Source organism: Typopeltis vanoorti, chromosome 11, assembly GCF_054136105.1.
Source record: "Typopeltis vanoorti isolate ZY-2024b chromosome 11, IOZ_Tvanoo_1.0, whole genome shotgun sequence".
Classification (NCBI taxonomy): domain Eukaryota; kingdom Metazoa; phylum Arthropoda; class Arachnida; order Uropygi; family Thelyphonidae; genus Typopeltis; species Typopeltis vanoorti.
The window spans coordinates 84,436,432-84,459,305 of NC_143559.1; the positions used below are offsets into that span (position 1 = coordinate 84,436,432).

General features: G+C 34.6%; 1 protein-coding gene across 2 annotated transcripts in view; it reads left to right on the plus strand.

The window, feature by feature from the left end:
* The window catches only part of mahj (LisH and WD40 domain-containing protein mahjong), a 490,280-nt gene that overhangs the window by 457,776 nt on the left and 9,630 nt on the right, over positions 1–22,874 (plus strand). For both annotated transcript variants that reach the window (XM_090400879.1, XM_090400880.1), the window contains exons 38-39: positions 6,046–6,132; positions 17,070–17,166. In XM_090400879.1, coding sequence (XP_090257005.1) covers positions 6,046–6,132; positions 17,070–17,166 — 184 coding nt within the window. The remainder of the gene's footprint in view (positions 1–6,045; positions 6,133–17,069; positions 17,167–22,874) is intronic.

Below are 22,874 nucleotides of genomic sequence, written 5' to 3' on the forward strand. Positions count from 1 at the left end.
ATTTTTCTTTATGTTTAGTGACCATCTTGACACATAGAATTCCTTTATTTTTTATTATTAGTACATTTATTGATAACACTGGCACAAATCAGTTGTGTTATTAATTTTCCATTTTGAAATTTGCATATATCACCTTACTTGAAATTAATTCAAATTCAAGAAGTTTATCTTCATGTTTTAACTGTTAAATAATATGGCTACTACCTCTGTTGCTTAAACACATTATCTGATAAGAAATTTGTTTAGAAGAAACCTTCCCTACTTTAACCTGTATCTTCTTTTTCTTACTAACATCAATTTTATCTCCATTCCATCAGCCAAGTGTATCTAATATGTAAGTTATTAAGCCCAGCAACCTGTTGTGGCGAAGTAACATGGCTTTTTACAAACCTAATTTTTTTGCTAATGATAGAGTGGGAAATCCTCCATGCCATTTATGTTAAATGTCTTATTTCTCAAATTTTACTGCTAGTAATACCTCCACAATACTTCATAAGTCATCATCATCAAATTCCTGACATATACCCTCAAGGGATATATAGGATATTATGATAGTACTACATGAAGAACTTACATCATTATTAACTTCCTATCAACAATTTTCCTCCAAATCAATCTCTTATCTGTCAAGATTCCATTATCAGATCTTATATTTCTATCTTCTAAGGCACTTTTTACTGTATCGATCCACCTATATCTTGGTCTTCTTCTGAGTCTTTTTCCTGCCAACCTGGCAAAGAATATTTGTTTTACTAATCCTTCCTCTCCCATTCTGTTTAAGTGACCATACCACCTGAGATTAGCTCTGCTAACACATTCCTGGATGCTAACAATGTCAAGTTCTTTCCTAATATCCTAGTTTTTAATATGATATTGCCATTGATGCCATCTGTTCACACCCCTAATCTTCCTCAGCCCTCTCATATCTGTGGTCTCTAGTCTTTGGTCAAGTGTTTTATTTCTAACTCAGCTCTCAGATCCATACATTAAACATATACAACTAATGTTTTGACTGATTTCTCTCTTATTCTATATAAATGTATCCAGTTGACTTCCTACCATGCCGGCTTTGTTGGTTCTGTTGTCTATTTCCATATTTAATTTACCATCTTCACTAAAAATCTTGCCTAACTAGCTGAAATTTTCTACTTGTTTTATTCTATAGGTTCTCCATTCACGATGCAGTTGATATTTTCACTGTTTCTCCTATTTTCATTATCTTTGTCTTGTTATTGCTGATTTTCATACCAATTTTATTACAACAGTTATTCAATTTAGTAAGGGAATCTTGCAGACTTGTACTGGATTTATTTAAAAGTATAACATCACCTGCATAAAGTAAAGAGCTGACATTAACATCTCCAATTCTGATATCATGTTTAATACCGCTTTCCTTCATAATATGCTCCATATAGATGATGAATAACGGAGGGAATAATGTACTTGTCTGACACCAGATTTAACATCAAACCATCTTCCTGTACTTCCTTCAATTCTAACTGCTGACTTACAACTGAAATAAAGACTTAAGTATTGCTTGATATAATGTCCCATTGACATCATATAACTGTAGCATTTTGAATAGCTTTTCTTTTGGAACCTTGTCATATGCCTTTTTCATGTCTACAAAACTTAAATACATATACAGTCGATTCTGCTTAAATGGGACACATTGGGACTAATCCATTTTGGCCCAATTAAGCAGCTGCCCCAATTAAACGAACTAATAATAAATTCTAAAATAAAATATGTAATAAGCAGGTAAATGAATAAGTAAGTAAAAAATAATAATAATTAGGTACCTATTTTAATGGTTAATTAAACCAAAATACAGAAAATATTTGTACTATAAATTGTGCAGAAAAAATAATGCATACATAATAACTTTGACAATTTCAAATTTTAATTCTGCAAAAATGCATCAAGTGTAGTCTGTCTTTTGCTTTTGAAATTTTGCAGTTCTACAAAATCAGCACAGATATTCAGTGCGGATGTAGGGCTTCCTTCATTATCTTCCTGCATAAAATAACGCTGTAACCCGACTATAAATTTTTTGGCCTCACGATTAGTTACAAGCACAGGTGGGTCATCATCCTCATCATTGCATTCTTCGTCAAATTTTTGACGTTTGGATTTAATGACTTCAACAATTGCATCTTCAAAGTTTTCATTTTCATCATAACATGGTAAATTGTCATCTATTGTTGAAAATTCTTCATTATTCATGATAAAGAGCTTGTAGTATGTCTTCATTTTCATCACTACTCAAAATTTCAAGAACCTCCAAACGTTTTAAACCGCAAACAGCAAAGCAGTTTTGTATTGTGCTGCTTTTTATAGCTCACCAATTATCAGAGACAAACTGTATTGCTTGCAAAATATAAATTTTTGCACTGATCTCTCTCTGGCTGTTGATGAACTTGTTAATAGGTTTTCATCAATGGATTAGAGTATGTAATTAACCAATTTTCCTCGATACACCGTGTTTAAATTTTTTATTATCCCCATGTCCATTGGTTGCACTAAGGATGTTGTATTAGGAGGAAGAAATTCCAGCCTTATATTTTTTAGATTATCTAAATGAGGGTGTGCAGCACAATTATCGAGAAGCAACAAAATTTTCCTCTGCTTACGTTGTAATTCTACGTCCCAACTCATAAGTCAATTCCGAAAAATTTCAGAAGTCATCCACGCATTACTATTGGCATGGTACTCTACTGGTAAACTCTCTATTCTTAACCCCTTAAAGCATCAAGGCTTAGTATTTTTTCTTACGATTAGTAGTTTTCGTTTGTCCGTACCCAACATATTTGCACAGCATAACACAGTAATGCGGTCCATTGCCCTTTTATATCCTGATAGTGCAATGTGCTTATAACACAGGGAGCCGTCTGGCGTAGCACGATAATAGAGGCCGGTTTCATCAGCATTGTAAATATCATCTGAACAGAAATTCTTTAAAAAAAAAAGTAAGGATTTTAGTATTTTGCCATTGTTCAGCACTTACATTGTCGGCACTGCCCTTTTCGCTGTGCGCTTTTTTAAATTTGATATTGTGTCTCGCTTTCCATTGAGACAACCAACCAGCAGTTGCTTTAAAATCGTTGTGGTCCAGCTTTTTAGCGATCTCCTCTGACTTTGCCTTCAACACTGGACCGCTGATATTCACGCCTCGCCTGCTAACTATAGAAAACCATTGGTCTAATGCTTCTTCGACTTCTGGATCCTTTCCATCACGCTTTCTTTTGGATGTTCCTGGAATTTCTTTCTGTAATGTCCACTCCTCACACACAGTTGATTTTCTTGTTGTAGGAGACGTGCTACGGTAAATTTTGATACACCAGTTATATCAGCAAGTCTACGATGGCTTGTATTTAATGGCTGGCTTTTAATTTTATCCAGCAAAGCAATTTTACTTGAAAGTGTAAAATCATTTCTTGGCATCTTGGCAAAGATTTAAAAATTTTAAATAAAATTGACACAATAAATCGATATCCCTAGATACAGTACATAGTAAGGGTAGATTCTTAAGCAGACGCGTACTTGCCAGACACATGACGAAAGATAACTGATTCGCATCACGCTAGTGTTGCCAAATATTAGTGTACATAGTGTTGCCATATTTTCGAAAAATCCATAAAATATATCAAAAATTGCTAAATTCCTTTTCAGCTACTGTCCCAATTAAGCGAAAAGTTGTCCCAATTAACTTTTAAATTATGTATTAATATGTTGGTTTAGTTTCCATTCTTTGAGATTTGGCCCAAAAAAGCAGCTGCCCCAATTAAATGGAATCGACTGTATTTGTCATATTCCCATGATTTCTCATCTATTTGTCTTAAAGTGAAAATCTGATCCTGATAGCCTCTATTTGGCCTGAATGCAGCTTGTTCTTCAACAAGCTTTTCTTCCACAATCTTTCTCAACCATTTCTCAAATATACTTGCATAAATCTTACCAGGAATACTCAGTAGGGAAATACCTCTGTAATTCTCACATTTAGTTTTATTTATCTATTTATATATGGGTACTATGAAAGCACTACTCCAATTATCTGGAATTTCTCCTTCTGTCCAGGCCTTCTGCAGTATGCAGTGCAGCCACTGGAAGACGTTTATACCTCCATACTTGAGCAGTTCTGGTCGAATATCATCTACTCCTGCTGCCTTTCCACATTTCAAGTTTTTGATGGCTCTTTCTACTTTATAGGTATTCCTGATTGCATGGCTGTTGAATGTTTTTTTAATCATGCTGTCACTGCTTGTTTCATTAGCAGTCTTTCGAAGTAATTACTCCATACATCAAGGATATCTTTATCTCCAGTTTTTATGTCACATTTATCATTTCTAATTCCTTTTACAGTACTCTTTCCTTCATTTCTAAGCTTTTCAATAGCCTCCAGAATAATTTGCTGCCTTCCCAATATTTATGACTTTTGTTTAGCTAGTTTTCCACAGTGTTTAGCTTTCTTACATTTGTCTCTGTATTCTCTGAGATTACAAGCTGACTTATTCACTAGGAACTTTCGATATGTTTTCTTCTTTTCCTTTATTGCCTCTTAAACTTCCTGCGTCCATCATGTAGTTCTGACTTTTTTATCCTTGCAAGCAGCTTCACCACATGCCTTTGGTTGAATCAATGCTTGCCACTGGATCTTCAAGGTTTGGTGATGGCACATATCTCCAGTTTTGTTTTGATTAAGATTGCTCCAGTAGCTGACTTTTCAGTTTTTGTCCTGCTTCCACAAAACAACAGTATCTTCTAAATTTAAGGGAGATGGTAAATCCCGTATTATTCTACAGCCAGGTACAAAACTCAGATCGAAATCCTAGAGTTTCATGCCGAAAAAACTATCAGTGAGCCCAAGTGTAAGTAATCACTTGGGTAGTACAACACCAGGGCAACTCGGAGCAAAGGTGGAGCAAGATCCGTCACTGTCCTTAATATTCTCTCATAATGTAAAACACAGCTCCTAGGAGATGTATTACTGTTTTACATTATGAGAAGAGGTCACTGCCCAGATTTCAACCCTTTTTGAGGTCTCATCAGTGAGTGGGTAGACCTGGAATATCAAGGTTTTAAGTGAACCAAACTTACATATACCTCTACTAACGAATTGCTAAACTGAATAATACAGGATTTACCATCTCCCTTAAACTTAATTTATGTCGCTGGTAAAATAGCCTTTTGGCTTCTTATAGTAATAATAACAATATACAAGTACACCAGTTTAGCAATTCGTTAGTAGAGGTATACGTAATTTGGGTTCACTTAAAACCTTGATATACCAGGTCACCTACTCACTGATGAGACCTCAAAAAGGGTTGAAACCGGTCTGGGTAGTGACCTCTTCTCATAATGTGAAAGAGTAACATCTCCTAGGAGCTGCGTTTTACATTATGAGAGAATATTAAGGACAGTGACGGATCTTGCTCCACCTTTGCTCTGAGTTGCCCTGGTGTTGTACTACCCAAGTGATTACTTACACTTGGGCTCGCCGATAGTTTTTTCGGCATGAAACTCTAGGATTTCAATCTGAGTTTCGTACCCGGCCGTAGAATAATACGGGATTTACCATCTCCCTTAAACTTAATTTATGTTGCCGGCAAAATAGCCTTTTGGCTTCTTATAGTAGTAATAACAGTATCTTGTTTTACCTAGGGATCCCACAGCAGACAGAATATATTATTATGTTAAGCAATCATAATGCATATGTGGTCAATGAATGGAGAATTTGGTTGACTGAATAATTGCCAACTTATTTTTAATTTGTGTAGTATTCAAGGGGATACTTATTAAATAGCATTGATGCATAATTTTTATGAAGTTTTATTTTCAGTTTGTTTATTACTAATGCATTAAATGTTTTTTTATTGAAAATAATTAAAATTTGTTAAGGGTCTTTAAATTTTTTTAATGAAGTTGATATGAAAAAAATTTTGTCATGTCTAGCTTAAGACAGATTATGTGAATCTATAAACAAAGAAAGAGAGAGTGAAAGGGATTCTACTAGAATTTAATTTTATCCGTTATTATTTTTTTCAGAATCAAGTTGCAAGAGATGGTCTGAGTAGTACAGAAAGTATTTGTCGCCTCTATGAGGTTGGTCGCCTTAGAGAAGAAGATGATGAGGTGATTTGGGAATTATCAGATTGTCTAATTTTGTGGTTGTTTACCGAAGTAAAAGTAACTTTTTAACCATTGTTTTCTTTGTTAGTAATCCATCGACTTCTATCATAAAAATTGGAAGTCGATGATTCCTCACTGCTTTATTGGTAACTTTTTTTTTTCACCAAATTCTATCAAGTGTTTACTGCTGTTTTATTACTACTACTACCACCACCATACCCTCCATGAATTGAGCAGACTCTTGTTGAGAGGTTCATTCAGCTGACAATGTATTTGTTTGTTTTCATCTCATGTTTTAAGAAAGATTATGTCATTACTTGCCGAAATATGCTTTCTTATTGGTGATAAATCACTAGTCAGTCTTTTGCTTTATTACAAACACTAATCAGTGTGAATCATAACCCTACAATTGATAATGATTCACACTGATTAGTGCTTGCAATAAAGCAAACAGTAAAAGACTGACTAGTGATTTATCACTAATAAGGAAGTATATTTTGATTTCTAGTGATTTGAGTCGCCATAAAATTGGCACATCGATTGTTTCATCTACCACATGGACAATTTTGCATTCTTGCATAAATTACCTGTAAGTGAATTTAAAATTGAAAAAGACTGAAGAATAACACTTCAGCCTTTTTTTACAGTTTTTTTTTTCTACACCTAATATGATTACTGAAGCTCATGCTCCACTTTCAAATGATACTTTGCGTCAGTGTATAATTTTCAGTATGCCTGCATTATTGTGTGTTATAGCATATAGGTGAAGACTGCTTCTGAAAAAAAAATGAGGTGTCTCAGTTTATGCTGTCTTTTGGCAGTGCATACATAATAGTAAAAAAAAATTAAAATATTGTGGTATTTTTTCCAATATCACATAATAATATGTATGATGTGTATAGTTTCTCTCATTAACAGTTGTTGATAATTATTGTTCAGTTTATATCCAAGCAAAAAGTGGGTGTCAGAGGTGAGGAGATGGTAGAGGGGAGAGAAAGGAATGGCAGTCATATGTGAGGATGCCTTCTATATCTTATTTTCATTCATTGTAGCAAAGGAAGCATATGCTGTCAATAACATTACTATTGGTTTCATTATAAAGGAGTTTTTTTGTTTATTACACTATTTTTATACCTTGATGTTTTACATAATGAACTTATGCATTGACTAAATGATGTTAGATGTCTGTTTTAGATCATAATGATAATTCATATGCAAGTCACCATGCTCTTCTATAACATGAATACAATTATACAATCCTTGAAATTCAAGGATATTAACATTAATAACCATTTCAGGTCAGATCACAAGTGTGATTTTTTTTAATATTAATTTTCACTTTAAGAAGAGCATTTTATAGTTAAAAGATAGTATATGTCTGTCTTTCTGTTCCTTTGTACAGGTTTGGTCTAGAAGATGAATATATAACAGCATTCATATATTGCTGTTTTTCCTCAAAATTCACTCTGCTCATTTCTTTCTAATAATTAGCATTACATATAAATGTAATGCTACTTATTAATATATAAATATAATGTTACTTATTAGCAGAATCCCTCATTTTTTTTCTTTGAACTGTTATATAAAATCTAGTTTATACTAATAAGAAGAAAAAACCAAAAGAAAAAAAAAATCTATGATTAATAACTGTTATTGCAGTTAATATCTGATTAATATCAGCTCATGATACACACACAATTTTTTATAATCAATTTTGCACTGTCGATTTTATTCATCATCATCATCATCAAATTCCTGCCATGTACCCTCAAGGATATGATAGTACTACATGAAAAATTTACATCATTACTAACTTCCTATCTACAATTTTCCTCCAAATCAGTCTGTTACTTGTCAAGACTCCAACATTACCAGATCTTATATTTCTATCGTCTAAGGCACTTTGTACCGTATCAATCCACCTATATCTTGGTCTTCCTCTGGATTGTTTTCATGCCAACTTGGCAGAGAACACTTGTTTTGCTAATCTTTCCTCGCCCATTCTGTTTAAGTGCCCATACCACCTGAGATTAGCTCTGCTAATGCATTCCTGGATGCTGACAATGTCAAGTTCTTTCCTAATATTCTCGTTTTTAATATGATATTGCCATTGATGCCATCTGTTCATGCCTCTAATCTCTCTCAGGACTCTCATATCTGTGGTCTCTAGTCTTTGGTCAAGTGTTTTACTTCTGACCCAGCTCTCAGATCCATAAGTTAAAACCGGTTTGAACACTGTCTTGTATACAGCTAATTTAGTGTTCCGACTAATTTCTCTTTTATTCCATATGAATTTATTCAATTGACTTCCTACCATACCAGCTTTGTTGATTCTGCTGTCTATTTCCATATTTAATTTACCATCTTCACTAAAAATCATGCCTAAGTAGCTGAAATGTTTTACTTATTCCACAGGTTCTCCATTCACCAGTTGATATTTTCAATGATTCTGCCTATTTTCATTATCTTTGTCTTTTTATTGCTGACCTTCATACCATATCTATTACAACAGTTATTCAATTTAGTCAGAGAATCTTGTAGATTTGTAGCGGATTTATTTTGGAGTATAACATCATCCGCATAAAGCAAAGGGCTGACATTAACATCTCCAATTTTGATATCATGTTTAATACCATTTTCCTTCACAATGTGATCCATATAGATAATGAATAACAGAGGAGATAATGCACATCCTTGTCTCACACCAGATTTAACATTAAACCATCTTCCTGTACTTCCTTCGATTCTAACTGCTGACTTACAACTCAAATAAAGACTAAGTATTGCTTGATATAATGCCCCATTGACACCATATAACTGCAGCGTATTGAATAGCTTCTCTCTTGGCACCTTGTCATATGCCTTTTCCAAATTGACAAAACTTAAATATAGATCTTTGTTATATTCCCATGCTTTCTCGACTATTTGTCGTAAAGTGAAGATCTGATCCTGACAGCCTCTATTTGGCCTGAATACAGCTTGTTCTTCACCAAGCTTTTCTTCCACAATTCTTCTCAACCGTTTCTCAAGTATACTTGCATAGATCTTGCCAGGAACACTCAGTAGGGAAATACCTCTGTAATTCTCACATTCAGTTTTATTTCCCTTTTTATATATGGGTACTATGAGAGTTCTACTCCAATCACTGGGAATTCGTCCCTCTGTCCAGGCATTCTGAACTATGCAGTGCAGCCACTGTAAGACTTTTATACCACCATGCTTCATCATTTCTGGTTGAATATCATCTACTCCTGCTGCCTTTCCACATTTCAAGCCTTTGGTGGCTTTTTCTACTTCAGGTATGGATATGTATTCCTGCCTGCCTGGTCAGTGTTTTTTACCACTGTGCTGTCATCACTGCTTGTTTCATTTAGCAGTTTTTCAAAGTAATTACTCCATACTTCAAGGATATCTTTTTCTTCCATTTTCATGTCACATTTATCATCTCTAACTCCTTTTACAGCACTCTTTCCTCCATTTCTAAGCTTCTTCAACAACCTCCAGAATATTTTGCCACCTTCTTGATATTTATTTTCCATGTTCTTGCCAAAGTCCTCCCATGACTTTTGTTTTGCTAATTTTACACACTGTTTAGCTTTCTTACATTTGCTCTGTATTCTCTAAGAGCACAAGCTGACTTATTTGCCAGGAATTTTTGATATGCTTTCTTTTTTTTCTTCACTGCCTTTTTAACTTCCTGTGTCCACCAGGGAGTTCTAATTTTTCTATTCTTGCAGACAACTTCACCACATGCCTCTCTAGTTGAATCAATCAGGGTTTTCTTCAGAGTTTGCCACCAAGGTTTCCAAGGTTTGATTCCTGTTCTCAAACTCTTTCATTTTTCCTTCAATAATCTTTGTGTATTTTAGTCTACAGTTCATATCTGAGAGCTGCTCAACTTTTATTTGCTTTAAAACTTTCTTACATGTCATTCTTTTCAATATGAAATTCAATTTTATCCTCCTCAAGACTAAATAGTGATCACTTCCAATTTCAAATCCTCTGTACACTCTGGTGTCCTGCACCAGTGAGAAAACATCACTATCAACAATAACATAGTCAATGAGACTTTTCTTATTCCTTGCCTCTTCTCTCCATGTGAATTTGTGCACATTTTTATGTTGGAACATGGTGTTAGTAATAACCAGTCCATGTCCTGAGGAGAAATCCAACAGGTATTTGCCATTATTATTAGCTTTGCTCTTTTCTCCAAATTTTCCCAAAATGTTTTTGTAAGTCTGACAATCACTTCCTACTCTGCTATTTAAATCACCAACAAGGACCAACCTTTCCTTTTTCATTGTGTCAGTAGCCTTCTCTAGAGCCTGAAAAAATTCCTCCACTTCTACCTTAGTAGAACCTTCTGTGAGACCACAGGCACAAATAAGTCCCATTGTCCAGTTCCCCATTCTGATATTTGCCCAAATCACTCTACTTGACACTACCTGCCATTCAAGAAGATGAGCCTCGTATTTTGTGTTGAATACTATGGCTACTCCTTCTTTCCCTTGATTGTCATTTCCTGAATATAACATTTTGTATTTAATGCTCAGAAAGATCTCACCAGTTTTTGTCTTTTTTGTTTCAGTCAACCCTATTATGTCGATCTGGTACTTATCTAATACTTCAGCTAGCTCCATTTCTTTGCCATTCAGGCTTCTTATGTTAATAGTAGCGATCGTTAACTCTGGTGATGCTGAGTTGGGGTGTGTGTTTTCAGATTTGTTCTAGTAGCTGACTTTTCGCTGTTCGCACTGGTTCCCTGGCGAAAACAACGTGGGCCTTGTTTAACCAGGCGACGCCCTATCCGACATGAAATTTTGTCATGTTGTACCATCATTTTGTATTTTATCTTTCAGTATCGAAGTAGATACCCAACAGGGTGCACAACGAGAAGGTGAGGATTGGACATTAGGTCAGAAGCCCTGGTCGGTTGTCCCCATTCCTTTAAAGGCTATGTGGAGGTCTCTTCTCAGTTATACAGCTTTGATCCTTAAGCACTCCCCTTTTATTTTCTTAGCCATGTATATTTAAAATGGTATCAATGAATTTTACTAATTCATTTTTAACTATTTTAAATACAAATGAACCTGTACACCTTGAGGGTACATGTCAGGAATTTGATGATGAATATATAGGTAGACTGAAGAAGACTAAGACCAAAACAAGTGAAATACTTCTAAATAATAAGATGTAATATATAGACAATGACAATCAGGGAAAGAAAGAAATAGCTAAAGGAATTATCTTTTTGATCATACATAATGAAAAGCTTATTGAATTGGAGGCAGTTTCATGTAGTCATGTGGGTCAATTTCAAAAGGGGCAGTTGGACTATTTGACTTATTTGTATCTGTGATTCCACAGAATGTTTTAGGAGGAATTTTTCAAATTATTAGAGATGGCATCTAACATCAAGAAAAATAAAACCTGGTTCTTGTTGGAAACCTAAACATTAGAGTTAGAAATGATCCCAGATATATAGAAATGCTTGGGGAAAATTTGGAGAAAAATGCAAAACTAAAAATAATAAGTATTTGCTGTCTATTCAACATGGACCAAATGGATGTGTATCAAACATTACTTATACCATGTTACTTATATCTTAAGGATATACATATGCTCATATGGAGAAAACACATGAGAAATAAAATTCATATTCATTATATTACTCTTGATAGAAATATCTTCTGAGTACAAAGTAAAGATATCCCTGTCTTCATGCAGAAAGTGATCACTGTTTAGGTTTTGAACAGGATAAAAATGAGTATGACATGGAAAAGAAAATGTATATGAAAAATTTAAAAAGAAATAAAGTAAAGTTATTTTCACAGGTTAACTATGTTGACTTACATAAATATTATTTGAAATAGGTTGAAAATAAGACTCAAATCTTAGAGAACTTGACATTATTTATATTTCACAATGTGTGCATTTGTGAGTAGAACTAATCTTAGGTTTTATGATCACATGAACAAAATAGGAGAGGAAAAGTTAGTAAAACAAGTGTTTGATGCCAGGATGAAAGGAGGGGAAAAAATTAGAGGAACAGCAAAATCTAGGTTGATTGATGCAGTTAAATAGTCCCTTAGAAGATCTAAATTTAATATCTGACAGTAATGGAGACCTGTCCTGACAGATTTTCTCTCTCTCTCTCTCTCTCTCTCTCTCTCTTTCCTTCCAGTTAAGGTGGGTAAAGTCTCCTGTTTTGTAGTTAACATCCATACTTAATGTAGTCAGCTGGCCATTTCTTTGCTGATTTCCCAAAAACTAGTCCTGTTTGTGTCGCTAGATACATGCTCACAGAGCCAGTTTGTTTGCTGGAGGAAAAAACCCAGTTGGAAAGATTTTTTTTTTTTCTCTCTTACTATCTCCATATGAGACCAGCTACTTCACCTTCAGTTGAAAACCCCTATAAAGTTTCTTTGCATCCTAGATTGGATTTAGATCCAGGGCCTTCCAACCAAAGGGCATCATCACTACGGACTGACCGGTTACATTTGCTGCTGGCAGATTAATTTGGAAGAAAATTGTTGATAGAAAGCCAGTAATAATGTAATATTATTGGTTTCCTATCAACAAATATATAATACTCTTTTAGTATCTTGTACATCTTTTTACTGTACATATGAAGAATCACTGGTGATGAATATAGGTTTCTCCAGTCATTCGGTTTGATGAAAATTGAAGCATTGCTCTCTCTATATACAAGGTGTTCTGTGTAATAACAATTTCTAAGTTTCATCAAATAGCCATTCTGGTATGACAAATGTGTTTTAATATTCAACCATACTTGACATCATTTATTGCATTTTTACAATAAACTTACTATAGAAGATTTATAGAGAACTAACTGGAAGTTTCTTGTAGTGATTTGCTATAGTGAATTTCTTTTGGTTTCTTTGTATCTACAAGTTATGGTCAGGTACTTTGTGATGGATTGTAGTGAGTGAGTTTATTATAACAGAGTTTAATATGATGAATAGGAACACAAGCCATAACAAAATAAATATTTCTAACTGTGAATTTATTACTTACCTGAGACTTTATTTAGCATAGAATTTTTGCCATAGTATCTGGAATATAATATAGTATAGTATAGTATCTATATGACTTTCAAAATAAACAAGTAAAAGAGAAAACTGGAAAACTCAACAATGAAAATGTATAAGCTACTTCTACATGATATGGAGTGGTACAGTCTGAAATACATTAAGGGCTCAACTGTATAAATTTTAAACAAGAGACAAAGTATTAATTTAAAAATTTATATTTAAAATTTTTTTAGGTTTTAACTTTTAAATTAATTAATTAAAAAAAAACTTGACTGGGAATATATGTGCAGAAGAACTATTTCCCATAATAGGAATAATTTCCAACCATCATCTCTATTCAAACAGTGAAGCAAGGTTTCACAACTCAAATGTTCTATAAGATAACTGCTTTTGTGAAAGACCTTCATCTTCTTCTTCTTCCAAAGGACTTAATGAAACAAATTCCTGATTCATTGAATTTATGCATGGGCCAGCAGATTGGTATTAATCTTACTGCTTTGCCAAGCCCCCCCCAAAGCTTACCTTTGTTAAATAAGAACATTAAGTTTCTTCACGATGAATTAGTCTCAACCATAATCTCCCGATCTGTTTGAGGTTGCCCATCATATCTCTACTGTTTCTGTTAATAAAGTCTTTTTCACTACACAGAATAAACTTAAATGAAAATTATATTATCTTGTTAGCTGTCATCAGTCATTTTTTTTTTTTCATTTGCTGAGGAGCCTAATAAGACAGCAAAATATTTCAAATCAACCTCTCTCTCTACAGAGGAAATAAATGCTCTGTCTAAAGGCTTGGCTTTCACTATTGCTTCCAAAAATTGTTCCTGTGATGGATTTTTTTTGTGGCTGTAAAGTGTTACATGATGTTTCCTGAAATACAGCTAACTACATTCATTTTCAGAGTACACAAACTCAAGTCCAAGCCTCCACCTCTGAATTTGTTTTACCCAGAAATGAAGGCTTCTCTCTGTCTCTCTCCAGGGAGAACACACTGATTTTGCTATTACTAAAGCTGATAAAGGGAAAGCATTAGTATTTCAAGACCAGAATGAAATGAATATTAATGTTATGTGACTACTCCACGTATCATGCTGTTTCTAAAGATCCTACTACTAGCCAAATTAAAAAATCAAAAAGAAGCATAAAAACCTGTCGTGGGCATTCTCCTCGATAGTTATGGACATCCTAAGGTTGCACAAAGCAGATATTCCATTATGCCCTGCCATAGACTTTACTGGCTTTCCCTGCTATACAAAGCATCCCTTTCTGAATTACTTTCATTGTTTATGGGAAAGCCCTCTTCATTTATTAAGAACAGTTCTCATTTCATAGTAAAGATATCAGCTCCATCTTTGCCTCAGTGAGCTCTTGTTCATCTTAGATATAGTGTCTTTATTCACTAATGTTCCCCTATATGAAACATTGGACTTCCTCTGGCAAGACTTTCCTGTAGGTATTATTCACCTCTTTGACTTTGTCATGTGGCTACTTCACATGTTAGAATAAGCTTTACCAACAAATTGAATTTAAAGCCATGGGTAGTTCTCTTTCTCCAGCACTTGCTAACTATTTCACAGAGCAGTTTTCAAATAGTGCTTACTGGTCAATATCTCTACTAAACCTTCCTTATGTATCCTTGCTCTTTCGCATAGTTCCCTTATTAAAATTTGACTTGTCTTTCTAAATTTCTCTTTTTCTTTGTCAATCAGATGGCATCCTTCATTTCTCCAGTTTTAGAAAGAAATCTTATACCAAACTTTACATTCGTGCTCTTTCATATCATCATCCTTGTCAAAAATCTGGCACTATTAAGACTTGAGTACATTGAACTCCCTCTTTGCACTCACGCATTGCTGTCTCAAGAAATAAATTATATCTGGTCCACCTTCCTTGTAATGGCTTCACTGAGTGTTTATATTAACACAGTCATTAATGGCTATAGGATTTTCTCATCACTACCTAAGAAGTGGGCTCCTGTGTTACTGTTCCTTGTGTTTACACATTCACATTAGGGTGATCATAGTTCTCTCACTGTTATCCTGTCTGATGGAGCAAGAGAAATCACTGCACCACATGGAAATTTCGTGCTGGTGTTTTGGCTGATATGCTAAGTATCGTGAACGGTTCTTTAATTGTAACCAAATCTATTTAGGTGGGGGGGTGGAACAATGTGTTTTAGGATATATTAGAAAACAATAATGAAGGAAAATGCTATATTTGGTTGGTATATTTGAATTACTTAAACGTGTAAATATGTGAACCATCATTAATAAACCATATGAGAATGGGAAATGTAAAAGAAAGAACAACTGTGAGTAGAAATACTTTCATTACTGTTAATTTCATTAACAATTATACTATAAATTAAAGATACCAAGAAATTATATACTTGGTTTAATCCTTTATCCAAGTGTAAGCAAACAAAGTTATTGTCTGAAGTATTTTCAGGACTGGAGCAACTCGTGGTAAAGGTGGTATGACTTCACATCACTTGCCTTAGTATCCCATAATGCAAAACACATCTCCTTGCGGAGACAGGGGTGCGCCGGCCATATGTGCAATGTGTGTGACACACACAGGCGCCAGGATAGTAAAGGAACCAAAGAGGAGGAAATACTTTAAAAATAAACGTTTTTTTAAAGTGATTTTTTTATTGGGGGGGGTGCCAACTAAAGTTTTGCACACAGGCACCGGACACTACTGGCGCACCCCTTTGCGGAGATGTGCTTTGCAACCAAGTATATAATTTCTTGGTATCTTCAATTTATAGTATAACCAAGTGGAAAAACTTTCAACAACTAACTATCTCTAATTCAGAGTATTATAATAAGGTGTGACACTTTAGCAACTCATTTATGAAAATATGACTTCTACATTACTTCAACCTTGGTATAATCTCTGGGTCTTGCTCCCACCTGATGAGACCTCAATAAAGGTTGAAACTGGTCTGGGTAGTGACCTTTCCCATAATGTATAGCATTATATATGTCTGCAAGGAGATGTGCTTTGCATTATGGGATACTAAGGCAAGTGATGTGAAGTCATACCACCTTTATCACAAGTTGCCCCAGTCCTGAATATACTTCAGGTGCAAACTTTGTTTGCTTACACTTGGATAAAGGATTAAACCAGGTGTATAATTTCTTGGTATCTTTAATTTATAGTATAAGTAAATGGGAAAACTTTCAACAACTAACAATTATACTGTTATATTATAATGACAAGCCCCTATAATTTATTTAAACTGATTTAATGCAATACTTGTTACCTAGCTATGGAACATTGCTCTTTCATGCACAGCAAAATACAGCTCTGAACTTAGGGACCAAAGAAATAGTTTGTTATAGTAGAATATCCTTATGATTTTGCCATGGTGATAGTTGTATTTACTTGAGCGTGGTGGTTATTGAATAACAATACTTCATAGTCAATTTGATTTTTATCAATCTGTGATGCCTTGCCATTCTGATATTGCAGTATACAGACAAATACCAGGCTCAGATTGCTGTAGAACTAAAATAAAATATCTATTGTTAGTTCTGAGCCTCTGTATTATCACTTACAGAGCCTCCATAGCTTAAACAGTTTCAAATAGCCCTTTGGTTGGAAAGACTAAGGGTTGAATCCCATCTAGGATGCAAAGAACCTTTATCAGTGTTTTTCAGTTGAAGGTGAGTTAGCTGGTCTCATACAGAAGTGGCAGGGTTTTCCCTCCTGGAAACTTAGGTTTTTCATAACAGTCAAACTGACCAGAAGAACACACACAAACTGGCAACCATAATAAAAATTTAAATAATAACCTACAATTGTATAAAATGTTATGCAAATTTACTATGCTGCATTTCAGCAAAATTGAACTTGATGTGGTTTCTTTGATAAATAGGATGGTGAAGAAGAAGAGGAAGAATCAGAAGATATGGATGATGATGAAAGTGATGATGACGACGACGATGCAGATGATGATGATGCTGACAATGAAGGTATGTATAAAATATCAGCATGCTCAGTGGAACTTCTCTATAACATCATTTTTTTTTTTTTTTTTTTTTTTTTTATCATGCTGTTATAGGTCCAGTGGAGAAAGGTAGGTAACAAATAACACTGAAATTCTTGAATGTAGAGATGCAGAAGGTAGTGCATATGATACTATCTTTTGTGAGATAGAAGCCAACAGGACAAAATTGTTGGTTGCCTCCCTAGGCCAGACCAGGGATACTTAGGAAGGTATAGAGCCTGTACCTCTAAATTAGCTCATTGAGTACATGACATGAAGCTATTATTGAGGGACTTCAACTATGATGGGAACATAGATCGGAAGCATAAACAACCAATTTAATAATTGTTACAGTTCAGCCAGTTTTGTAGCACATAAGCCACTTCTAGAAACACTCTTCGTGATTTAAACTGGGATCTGTATACTACTTTTTTTCATCTGATGAAATGGTCTTCATTTAAGGCATGTTTGGGTTGGTCCTCCTTTTTTTTTTTTTTTTTTTTTGATTTTCCATACAGAATATATTTTTTGTGTTATTTTCTTTTCATTGTGGTGGTCTGTCCTGTTTGTCCAGAGTACTGGATTCCATATTGAGAGGGGATACTGTAGACACCTAAGAAGGACAGAGGATCTGGTAGACCCTAACAGAAATGATGTAATTCTGCATAAATTTTGATGCATCTTCGTATATGTCCATCAGCAATAATTGTGAAACATCGGCATAGAGGGTGTGCCACTGCTGCCTTCCATGTATGTGACTGTTCATCATCATCAAATTCCTGACATGTACCCTCAAGGGGTGTACAGGATATGATAGTACTCCATGAAAAATTTACATCATTACTAACTTCCTATCTACAATTTTCCTCGAAATCAGTCAGTTACTTGTCAAGACTCCAACATTATCAGATCTTATATTTCTATCGTCTAAGGCACTTTGTACCGTATCAATCCACCTATATCTTGGTCTTCCTCTGGGTCATTTTCCTGCCAACCTGGCAGAGAACACTTGTTTTGCTCATCTTTCCTTCCCATTCTATTTAAGTGACCATACCACCTGAGATTTGCTCTGCTAATGCATTCCTGGATGCTGACAATGTCAAGTTCTTTCCTAATATCCTTGTTTTTAATATGATATTGCCATTGATGCCATCTGTTCACACCTGTAATCTTTCTCAGGACTCTCATATAGCTCTCAGATACATAAGTTAAAACTGGTTTGAACACTGTCTTGTATACAGCTAATTTAGTGTTCTGACTAATTTCTCTCTTATTTCATTGAATTTATTCAATTGACCTCCTACCATACCAGCTTTGTTGATTCTGTTGTCTATTTCCATATTTAATTTACCATCTTCACTAAAAATCGTGCCTAAGTAGCTGAAATGTTTTACTTGTTCTATAAGTTCTCCATTCACAATGCAGTTGATATTTTCAATGCTTCTGCCTATTTTCATTGTCTGTCTTTTTAATGCTGACCTTCATACCATATCTATTACAGCAGTTATTCAATTTACTCAGGGAATCTTGCAGACTTGTAGCGGATTTATTTAGAAGTATAACATCGTCTGCATAAAGCAAAGAGCTGACATTAACATCTCCAATTCTGATATCATGTTTAATACCACTTTCCTTCATAATGCGATCCAGATAGATAATGAATAACAGAGGAGATAATATACATCCTTGTCTCACACCACATTTAACATTAAACAATCTTCCTGTACTTCCTTCAATTCTAACTGCTGACTTACAACTCAAATAAAGACTAAGTATTGCTTGATATAATTTCCCATTGACACCATATAACTGTAGTGTATTAAATAGCTTCTCTCTTGGCACCTTGTCATATGCCTTTTCCAGATCAACAAAAATTAAATACAGATCTTTGTTATATTCCCATGTTTTCTCAACTATTTGCCTTAAAGTGAAGATCTGATCCTGACAGCCTCTATTTGGGCTGAATACACTTGTTCTTCACCAAGCTTTTCTTCCACAATTCTTCTCAACCGTTTCTCAAGTATACTTGCATAGATCTTGCCAGGAACACTCAGTAGGGAATACCTCTGTAATTCTCACATTCAGTTTTATTTCCCTTTTTTATGTATGGGTACTATGAGAGCTCTACTCCAATCATCAGGAATTTATCCCTCTGTCCAGGCCTTTTGAACTATGCAATTCAGCCACTGTAAGACTTATACCACCATACTTCAGCATTTCTGGTCAAATATCATCTCCTCCTGCTGCCTTTCCACATTTCAAGCCTTTGATGCCTTTTTCTACTTCAAGTATGGATATGTATTCCTGACTGCATGTCTGGTCAGTGTTTTTTATCACTGTGTTGTCATCACTTGTTTCATTTAGCAAATTTTCAAAGTAATTACTCCATACTTCAAGGATATCTTTTTTTTTTCCCCGTTTTCATGTCACCTTTATCATCTCTGATACAGCAGTCTTTCCTCCATTTCTAAGCTTCTTCAACAACCTCCAGAATATTTTGTTTCCTTCTTGATATTTATTTTCTATGTTCTTGCCAAAGTCCTCCCATGACTTTTCTTTCCACAGTGTTTTTCGCCAGTTTTACACAGTGTTTTTCGCCAGTTTTACACAGTGTTTTTCGCCAGTTTTACACAGTTTTTCGCTTTCTTACATTTGTTTCTGTATTCTCTAAGAGACAAGCTGACTTATTTGCCAAGAACTTTTGATATACTTTCTTCTTTTCCTTCATTGCCTCTTTAACTTTCTCTGTCCACCATGGAGTTCTGATTTTTCTATCCTTGTGGACAACCTCACCACATGCCTCTGGCTGAATCAATCAGGGTTTTCTTCAAAGCTTGCCACTGAATCTTCAAGGTTTGGTTCCTGTTCTCAAACTCTTTTATTTTCTTTTTTTTTTTTTCAATAGTCTTTGTGTATTTTAGTGTACAGCTCACATCTGAGAGCTGCTCAACTTTTATTCTCTTTAAAACTTTCTTACATGTTATTCTTTTCAATATGAAATTCAATTTTATCCTCCTCAAGACTAAATAGTGATCACTTCCAATTTCAAATCCTCTGTACACTCTTGTATCCTGTACCAGGGAGAAAACATCACTATCAATAATAACATAGTCGACGAGACTTTTCTTATTCCTTGCCTCTTCTCTCCATGTGAATTTGTGTACATTTTTATGTTGGAACATGGTGTTAGTAATAACCAGTCCATGTCCTTCCTTTTATTCCATTTTGGTGACAGTGTATACTGCATCAGGATTTTCCTATATGAAAGTGCAGTGTTAGATCTTTTGTTCTGGAAGTCATTGTAATTCTAGTCTTCATTAAATGTGTATCTTAAAAATGCGTTTGATAATGCTAGTTAATGCTGGCAAAACACCAGGTTGTAAATACTTGATTTAATTATTAAATTGATTATTCATTCCTGTCTCTGTATAGTTTATTCCAGGAATTTCAACATGCAATAGAGGAAAGTAATTGAATTTATCTAGCTGCTAAGGGAGATTATTACTTAAACAGCATTTAGTTGACTTGGGATTTGAGACTGCTGGATCTGGTAAAAGGTAGTCGCATAGTCTCTGACTGGAGAGTATATCATGCAGTTTGATCTGAGAGTTTGCAAAATATGGGAAATTTTCAGGAAGCAGCTTGAAGAAGCACTATGATCTAAGAATGTACAAGGGATGGATGTTAGCATTCATGAGAAAATGGTAAAGAGATGTTTGAAGGAGGCAGTATCAGACTCTATACCCAGGACAGAAGAATAAATTGGGAGTTAAATGGATGAAGAGCAAAGCAGGAGCTGGAATTTAAAAATGTTGTAGAGAGTATATAAAGAAAAACCTGATCAGCAGGTTTGTGAGTAATACAATTTAAAGAAGAGTGACTAGCATGGTAAGGAAGGCAAAATCAGATTTTGAGAGAATGTTTGCTGAAAACAGATCAGTAGATATCTAAAAAAACAGTTCTTTTGCTATGTGGTGATTGAAAGAAAGAATGACTGTGGAAGGATAAATTTAACAAATGCTGATGAGTGTGGTGATAGAGCCTTACAAAATAGTTGTTACTGAGTAATCTTTGCAAGCATATATCATTCGTTTGAAGATATTTGTAGTGAGAGATGTGGCAGGAACTGATGTTTGAATAGAAACGTGAGTTGGAGGATATTTGCAGAATCTTCATGATAAAGATATTACAGAGTTTTATTTCAAATCTAATTGTGGAATTCTATGAAATATCAGCCTGCATATTAAGAGAATGCACAATGGAAGGAAATTGACAGTGCTGTGACAAGGCTGTTTAAGTTTCATCTCTGGCATGGTCCCAGAAGAGTGAAAAGAAGGGAAAATAGTTCCATGGCATAAAAGAAGAACCAAAATAGAGATAACAAATTACAGATCGATCAGTGTCTCAGGAATTAAGATTAAAGGAGTATTGGCAGAATTCTGTAAAGATAGATGGAAATATATTCTCTGTGAAGGGTCAGCACAGTTTTGTGAAGATTATTAATTACCAAGTTCTTGCCATGGTAACTGATAATCTTTCTATACTCATGTGACATTTGAGTTGGAGGAAATGACTAAATGATAATACAGTGAGACTTCAGAGACATTTCTCAGAATACTTGAAAATCTATTACATAAATTGGAGAAAATAGAAATTCATATAAAGTAGGTGTGAATAAGAGGGCTCTTAATGGGTAGGTGACCAGCAGTGTGTGATTGCAATGCTTGGTATTTGGAATGCTGCTATTTAATTTAATTAAATAGTCATGTCATATATATATATATTGTTAGTTCGTATATCTCTGATATTGATATGTCGAGGCAATAAATTAACTTTATCCTTTCCTACTTCAGCTGCTATATCAAATTCTATCGCATGTACCTCTTTGTTAAGTCGGTTGCATCATTGTTATGTGATCTTCATTCATTTTAGTCTCATCGTTATGTCTCGCTTCTTTTATACCTTTTCTTACGTAATTTAACCTTTTAAGGAATTAAATGATAATACAGTGAGACTTCAGAGACATTTCTCAGAATACTTGAAAATCTATTACATAAATTGGAGAAAATAGAAATTCATATAAAGTAGGTGTGAATAAGAGGGCTCTTAATGGGTAGGTGACCAGCAGTGTGTGATTGCAATGCTTGGTATTTGGAATGCTGCTATTTAATTTGATTAAATTCTATTTAATTTAATTAAATAGTCATGTCATATATATATTGTTAGTTTGTATATCTCTGATATTGATATCTCGAGGCAATAAATTAACTTTATCCTTTCCTACTTCAGCTGCTATATCAAATTCTATCGCATGTACCTCTTTGTTAAGTCGGTTGCATCATTGTTATGTGATCTTCATTAATTTTAGTCTCATCGTTATGTCTCGCTTCTTTTATACCTTTTCTTACGTAATTTAACCTTTTAAGGGCCACCAGAGATTACCTGTTCCCTGAATTCTATGAGTTATCCCGGTCACTCAGGCAAAATTTATTTTTTATCTGCGCCAGCCTGGGTCTTAAAGTTAGAGATAAACTTAACCTTTAGGATAAACATAGATTATCAGGTGCCACTAATAATGTTAACTGAATTCTTAGAAGTCTTGGGTTCTCTGGCTTATTTTATTTGCAGTCGTGCCCTACTACTTTCAATTGGGGTATTCCCGTACACACACACACACGATCACAGGTTCGAAAT